Source organism: Lissotriton vulgaris, chromosome 6, assembly GCF_964263255.1.
Source record: "Lissotriton vulgaris chromosome 6, aLisVul1.2, whole genome shotgun sequence".
NCBI classification, from domain to species: Eukaryota; Metazoa; Chordata; class Amphibia; order Caudata; family Salamandridae; genus Lissotriton; species Lissotriton vulgaris.
In genome coordinates, this window is record NC_141694.1 from 1,547,358,422 (window position 1) to 1,547,372,145 (window position 13,724).

General features: G+C 46.7%; 1 protein-coding gene across 1 annotated transcript in view; it reads left to right on the forward strand.

The window, feature by feature from the left end:
• The window catches only part of LOC147709124 (uncharacterized), a 3,078,084-nt gene that overhangs the window by 566,242 nt on the left and 2,498,118 nt on the right, over positions 1–13,724 (forward strand). Inside the window, exons 7-8 of the mRNA XM_086927727.1 lie at positions 6,661–6,723; positions 7,081–7,173. Coding sequence (XP_086783853.1) covers positions 6,661–6,723; positions 7,081–7,173 — 156 coding nt within the window. The remainder of the gene's footprint in view (positions 1–6,660; positions 6,724–7,080; positions 7,174–13,724) is intronic.

Consider the following 13,724-nt stretch of genomic DNA (forward strand, 5'->3'; position numbering starts at 1 on the left):
CGGATTTTTCAATGCATTCCTATGGGCATTTTGGCCATGGGGGTGCATTTCGATCACCGATTCGGTATTTGCCGATTCGGTATTTGCCGAATCGGGAAATTCCGATTCGGTGGTAGCCGACTCGGTAAATTCCGATTCGGTGCATGCCGATTCGGTACGTATCGAATCACAATACCGATTACGACCGAATCGGTATTTTTCCGATTTTTTTTCCCTACATCTCGTTTTCCGATTTCAGAATACCGATTCGGTCCGCTTCGGTATTTTGAAATCGGAAAAAGCGTTTTACCTACATCGGGCCCCTAGTCGACCTAAGTCCTACGTCTAAACTATCGTTCATGTATTTCCAATGCGCAGAGCCTATTGGGAATATAGGAACTACACTACACTGTGAAAAACCTCCTTAATAAGGAAAGCTTGATACATCTGTGCTGTATGATAATGTATTATCAGATTAAGACTCCCACTACTCCCCAAACAAATTGCAAAGCAGACCTGACCTCCCTTTTAAGAGGCTAGCCCTATGCGACACTACACTTCTTATGTTAGGGGACCATTTCATAATCCACACAATTCTTACAATGTGTGCTGAACACCTTTTTAACCCCTTCACTGCTTGGGTTATTCCCCTGCTGAGCTGGGGGGCGGGCACAGCGCCCGCATGCTCATGACGAGCTCAGCTCGTCATGGCATACACCTCTCGGGTGCTCTCGTCACAGGTGCATTGGCTCCTGTGGAACGCTCAGCACAGCAGGGGAATTCTCCCAGCATCTGAGCGTTCCACGCGCCATGATGCCATGACGAGCTGAGCTCGTCATGAGTATACAAGGGGTTAATCATAGGGAATTGCTATAGTGAAGACGTATATCTAAATCTTCAGTTATATCAGGGTATACTAGTGTGAAAAATGGATCCTACTCATATATATTATGATTATTATTTATTGTTGGGACAGGAAAGGACCTTGCATGCTATATGGCCTATTGCCCTGCTCTGAGTGCTTGATTTTTCTACTTCCAGAACCTTAGCAGGGCATATCTTCTTATTGCATTCCATTAATGCTAAATTGTAGTTGGCCTCAAATCGCAATCAAGCTTCTGTTCTACTGTGACCCATTGACTAATATTAGCAGTTTACGTGTTATGGCGCTATTTTCACTTACATATTTTAAAATTCATATCTCTGGTTTTCCCTACTGGATATTTGGAATTATGGTGTCATTTTATTTATTGCATTTTTCTCTATTTTTAAAAAATTGCAGTAGGATTTTGTATTGGGATTTTTTTTGACTTTTTAACTATTTTGGTACTTCTAAATGCTTTATAAATTTCCCCTAAATTAAGCCTGTCTTCTCTGTGCCATAGCTACCAGGAGTTGTGCTCAGGTTTAAATTACTGAAACAAGTTAGTGACTTTATTACTTCTTGTGGATTACCATCCATCCCAATTAATATTTCACGTTCTCACAAATGATAACTGTCATAAATCTTCTTTTTTTTGCATAGTCACCCCAGATTGTTCACCTTTTGCTGGACCCTTTATTTTTGCTGGCTATAGAACTCTGTGCACTTCACCCTTCTAACTAGCAGTAAAGTGCCTGTGCACCCCTTTAAATATGCTTGAATTGCATATTCCTAATTAGTATATTCAGTTTACCTATCGGTCCCATACTACATGTAGAAATGTAATGTTAACATGTGCTTATAGAGACTAGCACCCCAAAGCTATTTTTCACTGTGGCAGGCCTAGCTCTCTTATGTATTAAACCAAAGTACAGATACAAAATCTTAATACCTCATAACAGGGATAGGACTAACTAAAAATGAATTAATCAGCTATTTTTAATAGGTATTAAAAATCCAGTTTATTTGTGAAGTCGGATATATAATGAATGTTAAGGAAGAATACATTTTAATAAGTTACTTTTTCCCTGCCTGAAGTTCCTGCAGGCTAAATTGAATTGGGTCTGTAAATTCTCCCAGCCACTGATTAGCATTTGAATAGGTGTGAAAAAGGTGTGGGATGTCTCTGAGGAGCAAGCAAAAAGGCTGATCTGCAGAGGCAGACATGACTCATCCCAGAATATGCAAGGTGGGGACTGTGAGCATTCTTTTTCACAAAATAGAGCCAAATTCTGCTTGATAGTCAAATCCTGTGTGATTAGTCTGCTGGTATTACATATACTTTTTGGTTCTGACTTCAAAGGAAGGGAAAAAATATGAAAAAACCAATCCTTGTGTTTCCATTGTCTGGTTGTTGGAACCCCCTACATTTGTTTCACCAGACTTCTTTCTCTGGGTTTTTATATATAACACTTGGGGCGCACTTAAGAAGAAGGTTAAGAGGATGCCAGAACAGTTCTTGTGAATCCTCTGTCTGGTTGTTGTAAAACCCTATTTTTGTTCTACCAGACGTCTGTCTCTGGGTTTATTGTGAGTACAGTGTATTCCCAAAACAGGATTTTAGTGTTAGATGTTGGTGGACACTAGGATTACCATTGTAAACTCCCCCCACACATCCTAGCCCTGATGGCTCTCATTTAGTGTGGCAAAGACTTTCAACAACTTGAAAATGCCCAAAGTGTGTAGGAATGGCCCAGGGAACTGTTATCCCATTGGCTAGGGTGTGCCCAGGAGCCATTACCACCTACTACCTCACCCCAGTCTTAAATGTGGCACCTCCAAGCACTGACCTCAGACCTCTACAGCACCTGAGGAAGAACAGAAGAGGACTGGACTTGTGGTCTGTAACCTAAAAGGAGCCCTTAAGGACTAGACCTGCTCCCTCTTGTACCCTGGACAAAAATTGCCTCTAAGAGTCAAAAGGCCTACCTCCAGTTAATGCTACCGGGACACAACAAGCCACAAGCGGCCTCTCCCTGCAACTGCCCGGATGACCAGTGGCAACTGGATCTGGACTGGACTTTGCTGTTAGTCTCCAAGTGCCTCCATGAGGTCCAGTCACAGCTTTAGAAGTGTACTCCTGTAGGGTTTAAGACTTTCAAGACTAAATAATCAGTTAAAATCTTTGAACAGGGCGGATCTGTTTGGTGTATCCGACCCGCGCTCCATCGCATTCATCCTCAACTTGCACTATGATCCCAGTCTACTGCGACCATTTACTATCATTGACACTTTGTGCTTCTTGGTGCTATCTCTACTTAAAATGTTAAAAATTCATATATCTGGTTCTCTTGTCCACCCTCCGGCACACTTGGGGCAGAGGTCGCCTTGAGATACCACACCTCGAATAATACTATCTTGCAGCCCAACTGCAACACGCAGTGTATTGTCTGGCAGATGGTGAAAACTGGGAGACCAGATTGATGTGAAACACCTTTGGATCTACATCCCTCCCGAATTACTTATAGCGGGTATAGGGTTCTGCTCACTGTGCCGGTTATAGTGGGACTGGTTTGCAGGTCCTGGGAGCGAGAGATCAGAATGGTTTTGCAGGGGGCCCCTTTCGCCTTTGATATGCCAGTATAGGTTCTTCATCCCTTTTCATTGATTGTAAGGTCAATGTCTACCAGCAATTGGCACGAGGGGGCTGCAGGATCTATACCCAGATGACTCATTCATTACGCTTGCCAACTGTGTCCTCTTTTGGCCTAGGTGCATGGCAATTCCTTCAATGCTCCAAAATAGTTGCCATGTCCCGTTGCATTTGCCCATCTTTCCCCGAGGCTCCAAATGATTCATGTACCCGTGTAGCCCTAGTGACGCAAGGTGCAGGCAGCAGACTGATCTCATATCTATATAGAGCCCTGATCTCCCAGTGCACGCCAGATGGCATGACATATTGGGATGTGCCCCTACAAGCTAAGGACTGGGTAGCTATATATGAGGGCCTCCGGACAGTGTCATCTAACGCAGGCTTTAAGTTGACACAATTCAATGTTATACACCAAGTCTACCTGACCCCGATTATATTGCACTCTATATACCTAGACTGGCCTGCGACATGCCCCATAGGCCATCATTTTAAGACAGATTTCATTCACATGATTTAGGAATGCCTTTCCCTGCGAAGATATTAGGACAAGGTGCTTGTCTCTCTGAGTGAGGCCACGAAAAGGGATACTCACCGAAACATAGGATAGTGCCTGTTGGGAGGGGTCCCTATTAAAAAGAAGAAGTTAAGCAGACAGTTCCTTATTCTTGTGCTTACGCAGTTGAAGCGTAGGATAGCCATTCACTGGCTGCCCCCCACTACCCCCAATCATACTGACTTGAAAGGAGATGTGGCTGAATGGGCGAGTGCTGAAGAGTGCCATATGCGTAAACCCTGGAGGGATAACAAGCTGTTGGATGATTTAAGAACCTGGGCAGCGATGCATTTTGATTTGTTGGGCCCTCCTGATACTCGTCCACCCGAGCTAGGGGGCTGCTGCTGCTGGATTCGGATATTTCCCCCAGTTACAAGGGTATGCGGGAGAGTAGTGTTTTTTCTATATCACCAAGATTATTGCTCTCTGGTCCTAATTATGTGAGGAAGGTTTTTGTTTTGTTTTTGCTGGAGTGACCAGTGGACCATTGCAAGTATAACGTTGTCTGCTTGTGCTATTACATGATCCATTTGCTGTTTCATCTTGTCGATCTCCCATACCTTATCTTGATGTTGAATAAATGCCAATAAAAACCCACACTTGAAAAGCAAAAATCTATGGTTCCCCTGTATGGATTTTTGTCATTTTGTCCCTTAAATTGTGCTTAATTTTTCAAATTCAGTTTGGGATTTTTTATTGTTTTGCATTTTGACTTTATTAACGTTTTGGTACTGCATAAATACTATACACATTGCCCTTAGTGTAGCATGTCTGCTCTGTTTACATAGTAACAAGGGGTTGAGCTCAAGTTAGTTTAGTTTAGTAACTATAAGAGCTCACCTTGACAAGGGTTGTGAGGAAGGGGCCCAGTGTTTTACCTTGAGCCCGGTATCCTTATCCTCATGTCATGCCGATGGCTCTTCGTCTTGAGATGCTATCCAGGGGATCTTACTCACTGCTGACATGCACTTCAAGGTTCTAGGAGTAAATAGGTGTTTACCTTAAGTACATCACTGAGTCCTTTACAGTGAACTTCTATTTAAAGAAGGGCCAGGTGTGGGCACGTCATCATGAGATATGAAGTTACTTGGTAAGAATCCATCGTTTTCCAGGACAAATCCTAGATTCCTTTCTAGCAACTTATTTTTTGTTTCAGGTGCTGTACACCAAAATATAATCAAAATCATACCCCTGGCATACCAATAGTTCAGGTGTCATATATAAACCCAGAAAAGGTATCATAGTGGCACACAGAATTTGCAGAGTCTACTTTGACTCAGAAGATACATGTTAAACATGAAGGATACTGTCTTTACCATGCATAGTAAATCACCATTTGATGGATTCCACCATTGCCTTAGGCTCTATTACCTTTTCCTGCCTTTATCTATTGCCTAATACCCTCCACCGTGCTCTGTTGCCTTCTGGCTAGGCTAGCACTATAGAAATAACACATACATACATATACATGTCAAGGTTTCATGATAAACAGAGACTGGGTAAATTAATTTAGAGTTTGGTGTGTGATACGCATTTTTAATGCTAGGATATTAAGAAATCAGCAATGCAGACGAATTTCGGCACAAATATGTCTAGCTCTATACCTTGATGTTAACATAGGTCACTATTTTTATATTTTTGTCTTTTCAATAAAGAGTCTCTGTGAGCACAATCAGAGATCACTCCACTAGTTGGGGCTTAATTAGGCTCGAACAGTGAAGCGTACTGGAATATTTGAGCAAAACAACTGCTCTTTGCGATTCAGACAAAAATGTGATTAATGCGACATGAGAAGGTTGTGAAGGGAAAATTGCCTGATGAAACACGTTTTACCTAGCTGTTGTTGATGAAAAAGCTGTTCTGACACATCGTGAAAGACCGCACATGTGATCCCTGATTGTGCTCACAGAGACTTTTTGGCCCTGATTATGGGTCTGGCACGTGGGTGCGGTGGTGGCAGTCAAGCCACCGCAGCACCCGTGGTCCCACCGCCTAATTACGGGTTGAGCAATTGGACCGCCCTGGGACCGCCGATGCCTCCAGGGAACCACTGTTTCCTGGTGGTGGCGCGGCGGGGTAGAGGCAATATGTTTGGTGGGACCGCCACAGTCCCTCCAAGCATTTTACTAGTTTCCCCTCTGCCGGACATGTCACGGAGGTTCCTACTCCATGAACACTGTGGTGGAGAGGAAACAAAGAGGGCCCTACAGGGCTCCATGTGCCTCCTTCGTATAACATGTGCCCCCCTGTGTGCATGCACACCAGTTCCTGCACAGCATGGACTTTACAGTCCATGTCTTGCAGGATCCTTATGTGGTATTCCCATTGAAGTGCCTTTTCAAAGGCACCGCCGTGGGACCTCCATGCCCCCTGCCACCAGACCACTTTTAAGTTGTAATCTGGCTGGCAGCATTGAAAAGTGTATGATGTGTTCCACTGACCGCTCTGACCATCCTACTATCTAGTGACTTTTTTCTTTTCATAGTATACAAGAGATATTTATGGGTGGAATCATAAGTATTATTTGTTGAATAGGCTGTCTTTTGCCATCAACAAGTATCGGATTTCAATTCAACAAAATGAGTTGCTTAAATTTTACTCTATTATTTGTAGAACCTACGGAAATAATAGAAGCGATTATTGAAAATACCTTTAATCCAAGTCCAAGTCCTCAAAGTAAGTGAATAAATAAATATGCGCTATATTTCAAGCATTGTTTTAGCTGTGATACTCTAACATTTATTCATTAAAAGTGTTGAATCAGCAGACTACTCATGTCATTGCAACATAATCTGCAAGATATGGATTGAATGTATTTTATTTTGCCCTCATGAAATGTAGAAATCAGAAGCAATCAAAATGTGGTCTAAATCCTAACATGTTCATTGTAGATCCTTCCAAAGTTTTATAAGTAGCTCATGATTATATAGGCTACAAATATCAAACTGGTCAAAACCATCAAAATAATGTATATTATGAATAGATTCAAATTTAGTAAAATAACTTGTTTAACTTTTAATCTCTTATTTGTAGAGCACCTGGCAATTATAGAATTGACTACTGTAACTACCTCCATCCCAGTTGAACATGCTCATTCTCATGCTCATGCTCATGCTCATGCTCACAGTAAGTGAAAAACTAAATCTGTGTGATTATTCAAATTTGCTGTCCTATTTGTGATAATTGTCTTTTTATTCATTAAATGCATTGAATCATCAGCTACCTTAATATAACTAGGTTCAGCAAATGATTGATTTAGAGCTCTATTTTGAGGTTAGTTGGTAATGTTCCTAAACATTGAGGGAAGGTGCTTGTGAATGAATGTCAGAAGTGATACATGAGAGAAAACAATAGTGTTGATGTACTGAAACAAACAGCACTGGCTCTAATATTCTGGCTTTATTCTCAGTGTATATATTTTTCTCTTAATTTTCTTTCCAGTGCGACTAAGGGCATTCATGCAGTAGAAACCATAGTATTTCTAGAAGTCTTTAGCTAATGTTTATTTTATGGAACAATGTTGAAGTATCTCCAGCACCCATTTCTGTACTTTTGGGAAAAAATACAGACTTTTTTTTGTTGTAAATTTTTTATTTATTCAAGTTTTTAAGCAGAAGAAAAGGAGGAGAAAAGAAGGTAAGAAAAAGAAGAGAAGAGAATGAAGGAACAGGCGACAACCCGCCATGAATCCCCACACAGGGGGTGCTGGAGAACAGTGCTGCAGAAAAAAACCAAAATTACATAAAGGTAGACGGCCATTAGCGTTGGCAGACGCAGTGCAAATGTCATTGTTCGCCAATCTCCATCGATCGCAGGGAGCACCAACGTCTCAGCAAACAGTCCAAAGTTCTCAAAAGAAGGTGGTGTCCCAACCAGGCTCACAATCATATAGGGAGGCCGTGCAATCCGTCTTCACATGCAAATTTTGTCGCAACCAAAAGTAGATCAACAACCCCAACCCAACAACCCCCTCACCCCCACCTCCCCCCCACCCCCCACCCTGTCCCCGGTGGTGGCGACCATCATGCACTCAAAACAACGTCATACAAGCAGGTGGTTAAATTTGGAAGAGATGTAATGCACGAACAGCTGAGGGGCAAACCGCAGATGGCAAACCTCGAGACAGAAACCTAACCAAGGGGCCCCAGTTAAACATGAAGTTTTTAAAATTCCCCAAGAAGATATCTGACAGTCTCTCCATACTCAGTAGTCGCCATAACCGTGCGTGCCATAAAGAAATGGCCGGAGCTGTCGGGCTTTTCCAAGCGGCTGCCAAAGTCAATTTGGCCGCTCCCAGGCACAGCCATATAATGCGTTTGTCGGCCCTAGTTTGGTGTTCCAACAGCGGGTCTCTAAGCCCCAATAGGACATACTCCATTGGATCCGGAATTGGATAGCCCATCACATCCTTGATGTGGGATAGGATCTCGGACAAGAATGGTCGGATGGCAGGGCAGTCCCACCAGATGTGGCGGAAGTCACCCAGCATACCACAGCCACGCCAGCACTTATCGGAGGTCGTCGGAAATATCCGATGTAACTTAGATGGATACAGATACCAGTGAAATATAAGCTTCAGATGGGCCTCTCTAAGATCTGTTGAATGATTATGTGCCTCTACATCTCGCCAAAGGCTCCTCCACCCGTTTTCAGAAATGTCCCCACCCAATGTGGTCTCCCAGTGGTCCATGTATCGAGGTCGGGGGGACACCGTGGTGTCTAGTAGCATCCCATAAATGAAGGAAATCGTTCCCTTCCTGGTGGATGTGCGAAGAATAAAGGCCTCAAACTTCGTCAATGGTCTAATAGCGGCATCCACCACTCCAGGTGACGTTGCCCAGTGTAGGAGTTGGAGGTGCCGGAAGCGCTCAGTGGGCAAAACCCCATAATCCCGCATACAGTTATGGAAGGTAAGAGGCGCCGTACCATGAGACAAGTGAGTGAGGGCTCTGCAACCACCCTCTCTCTAGACATAAAAGGGTCCATCCGTCAGGGCCGGAGGAAAGGCCGGGTTGAAATGGATGGGAGTAAATGGGGACAGGAAGGTGGTCCACCGGTCGTCGCCACTGACCGTGTCCCAGACCTTCAACACCGTGCTGGTGGGGGTGCTAATATACGCGTTTCTGGGTCGGTCCGCCTTAGGTTTCCAGGCCAGGTCCCAGATGGATCTTCTGGCCACACTCCGATCCATATGGAGCCAGTGCTTCTCTGAAAGCTGTTGGGACCATTCCACCAGTACTCTTAATTGGGCAGCTTTATAATACAAGTGCACCCCCCCCCTCCATTCGAGGACGTCGAAGCACTGCATAGGAGAGTCGCGCCCGGACGCCTTGCCATACAAATTTCAACATCATGGTCTTTAGTCGACGGAAATAGTCCAATTCCACCGGAATGGGCAATGCCTGGAAGAGATAGAAAAGTTTTGGTAGGAGGACCATTTTAAGCGCATGAATCCTTCCCAACCACGAGATGTACTTCGGCTTCCATCTCTCCAGCTCCGCGCGTATCGCAGCCATCATCGGGGGAAAGTTGGCCTGGAACAGTGCGCCTAGAGTAGAGGTCAGTCTCACACCCTGATATAATAGGGACGAAGTCGACCATGATAGTGGTGTAAGCGCTTGAGTCCGGTGCACCTCTTTGAGAGGTAGAGTTAGGTACAGAATATACGATTTGTCGAAATTGACTCTGAATCCTGCCACCGTCTCAAAGTCCGAGAGCACCGTATGGACATGGGGTAAACGATAGTGCCGGATCCCTGACTGAAAGTAACACGTCGTCCGCAAATAGCGAAATCTTATGTTGTTCACCTGAGAAGGGGAGGCCCAAGATTTGTTCGTTCTCCCGAATCGCTAGGGCCAACGGTTCAATGCTTAAGGCAAAGAGGAGTGGGGAGAGCGGGCACCCCTGACGAGTCCCTCGGGAATGGTGGAAACTCCTGGATCTATGGCCATTAATCAGCACCCGAGAGGTGGGGTTGTTATAGTTAGCCTCAAGCATTCTTATGAAGTGGGGCGAAAAGCCGAAGGCCTCCAGCGTGCGATGTAAAAAGCCCCAATCGACGCGATCAAAGGCTTTCTCCGCGTCGAGCCTTACTAATACCGCCGGTATGCGAAATCTATTAGCCTTCTCGATTAGATGGATCACGCGCCTCAAGTTGTCATGAGTTTGCCGCCCTTTTATAAACCCGGACTGGTCCGGGTGGACAAGGGCCGGCATCAAATCCTGTAACCTACCAGCAAGAATAGAAGAATACAATTTAGCGTCCAGATTAAGGAGCGCTATCGGGCGATAAGACGCGCATTTGGTAAGATCCTTCCTCGGTTTGGGGAGGACGGTAATCAGAGCCTCGGCCATAGTTTCAGAGGTTCTCCCCTCAGATGCCATTGCATTAAAGAGGGAAACCAGGTAATCGCAGAGGTCCGACGCAAACGTCTTGTAGAACAGGGCCGTGTAACCGTCAGGGCCCGGAGCCTTGTGGAGTTTCAGAGCCTTAATGGCGTCCAATACCTCCTCCCTAGTGATGGGGGAAGACAGTAAGTCATTCCATTCCCTGGAAACCTGTGGTATAGGGAGACCATTCAAGAATGCAGATTGGGCATCTGGGTCAAGGACGTCGCTCGAATACAGATCTGCATAAAAGCGGCCAAAAAGGGCTGCTTTGTCCGCATCCCTGTGCCGAACAGAGCCCGTATGGTCCTGTATGCCCCCAATATAATCCTTCTCGCGTTTATCACGAAGCTGCCGGGCCAGGTGACGCCCCACCTTGTTCCCCTGAGAGTAGGAGACGCGTCGAAGGCGCAGGAGGGTAAACTCAGCCCGGTTGTTGTAGTGGGCTTTCAATTTTCCTCTCACCGCCGTTAATGGTCGGAGGGTCATCCAAGAGGGGTTTGACTTGTGCGCCTGTTCCAAAGCCGCGAGTTCCGTCTCCAGGGCTTCCCTCTCTTTCCTCCAAAGCTTGTTAAGATTCGCATTGAGGGCAAGGCATGTACCCCGTATTGAGGCCTTGCATGCATCCCATGTAGTATATACTGATGTATCAGAGGGAGGGTTAAGAGCAAAAAACTCTCCCATAGCCCTTACAAGACACCTCATCCCGTACCAACGCTGCTGGGAAGTACCACTTCCGCCAACCACCCCCCCCACGGACCAATACAACACAAGAACCACCAGGCTATGGTCATTTACTGAGAGTGGGAAAACCCTAGCTATTCGGACATCCCCCCTGAGGGCCTGGCTAATAAAAATATGGTCTATACGAGAGTACGAGCGATGGACATGTGAGAAAAATGTATAATCCTTGGTCTGAGGGTGTAAGAAGCGCCAGCTGTCCACCAACCCCAATTCGCCTATTTGTCGCTGCGTTTCTTCTGAAAAGACCCCAGAATCTGCCCTGCGTGCCCCCGAACTATCCAGATCCCTGTCCCATACCATATTGAAGTCCCCCAATAGGAACAAGTGCCCTTCTATAAAGTCCCCCATCTTGTCCATCAGGCCTTGTAAAAAACCATTTTGTCCAGCATTAGGAGCATAAACCACCACAAACGTACATTGTCGGCCATATAATGACCCCTTCACCATTATCCAACGACCCTCCTTATCACTACTCACCCCCAGAGGTTGAAAGTGGAGAGACGCCCGGAACAGGAGGGCCACCCCTCTATGCTTGGTGGATGCTGACGCCTTATAAATAAGGGGGAAGTGTCTATGTCGGAGCCTTAGTTCATCTTTCCTAGCTAAGTGGGTTTCCTGGAGGGCAACTACATCAAGATGGTGATCAGACAGGTACTTCCAGAGTTTCTGGCGCTTTTGCGGGGAATTGAGACCCTTCACATTCCAGGTACCTATACTAACAGGCATAATGATGGTGGGAAACTCCGCTCTGTGTGCTTGGTAGAATGATCAGAGCCCAGTCCCCGGTCACACCCCTGGGCCCGACCCACCCCCAACAACCTCCTCCAATCCTCAGATCTCCCCTTCTCCCCAGCCATTCCACATCATCGGACCTCCCAAAGCCAGGCAGATAAGACGTCCCGCAGAGCACCGTACATTGAGAACAATCGGGTAAAGACACCAATAGCAATGTCCCAAGCACCCCCTGCCCATGGGGAACAGTACACACCCCTTTCCAGAGTTCCAGACAGCCCCCATCCATGCAAACATCAGAAAATGTATACTCCTCATTAAGGCTCAAGATAGCGTTCGCAATGAAGAACACCACCAGCGCAAATAATACCTCACACACACAGTTTTCGGTCACCACCACTCTCCCCTCCCCCCTCGCCCCAAACCCCAACCCCCCCTGTGCTCCCTACCCCTGAAACCTTCCACCTTCCACCCCCCCCCCTGCAACCAAAAACCCAACAAGGCATAACTCAAAACACTGAACCTGAACAGAGTACTCAGCAGTTCCAATGGACCATAGTTCACAAGGCCCTCATCGGACTGGAATCGGGGTGGGAGCACCAACTCCGGGACCCCCAGGGCCACGGTCCGGGGCGTCTTCTCCAAAAGTACAATAGTACCCCGGGACCTTAGAGCCAGAGTCCCTCCGGCGCCCAACCTTCATAAAATCTGGGATCACGCTGCTCGAGAGCTTTGTTGAGAATCTGCTCCTGTGGCCGAGGCCACCGATGCCACCGCATCCCCTCTTTCCTGCAAGCTAGCAGCGCGATCCGGTCGCCGCCGGTTCAGGGACGAACCAATTCTATGCCAGGAGGAAGACCGGTGTCGTCTCCTCGATGGCGAGGAACGTGTTGCTTGGGAGGGAGGAACGTCCTCCAGACCCAGAAGATCCTTTGCCACCTGCAGGGAGCGAATTTGCACAAGCCTGTTTTGCCACCGGAATATGATACGGAAGGGGTGCCCCCAGGAGTACAAAATGTTGCGTTCCCGCAGGAAGGAGGTTACGGGGCGGAATTCCCTCCGCTTCTGAAGTGTCGACGCCGCCAGATCCTGGTAGAGCTGTGGGCGGTGGTCCCTGAATTGCAAGGAAGTGATGGCTCTAGCCTTTCGCAAGATGCGCTCCTTCACCTGAAAGTCATGCACACAAACGAGGATGTCCGGAGGGGGACCCCCTCCCCTTCTAGGCAGGCCGACTCTGTGTACCCTATCCATTTTAATTTCTTGCACATCTTCCTCGTCTAAAATCTGTAAGAACAGGGCTTGGACATAGCCACGGAGGTCCCCAGCTTCTCCGTCCCATGGGACCGCCCTAATGCAAATGTTATTCCTCCGGGAACGATTCTCTAAGTCCTCTGTGTGGGTCTGCAGGTCCAAATTCTGTTCAGTGAGACGGATGATGTCCTGTTGTAGTTGGTGCACGTCGTTCGCTACATTCAAATCGTGATCCTCCAGCGTCGCTACACTTTCCCCAATTCCATCTACCTCTCTCCGCACCTCCCGGAGATCCGATGCCAACTGGGCGCGGAGCTCAGAGATGTCCTCTTTAATAGAGGCGAATAGCTCAGTCATAAAGGCCTTGGTAGCGGGCGCTTCATCATCCGACTGCTTGGACGAACCACTGGCCCCGGGGGAGGCCGGCTGCTGCGTGGACTTAGAGGTTCCGTCCTTTCCCGGCCTTCCCTTACGAAGCGTGGTAGACATCATGGATTTCCGGCTGCGGCGCGGTACCAGGGCCGTCGCTCACTCCCCAGGGATAAGGGGCGCTCAGGTGCAGC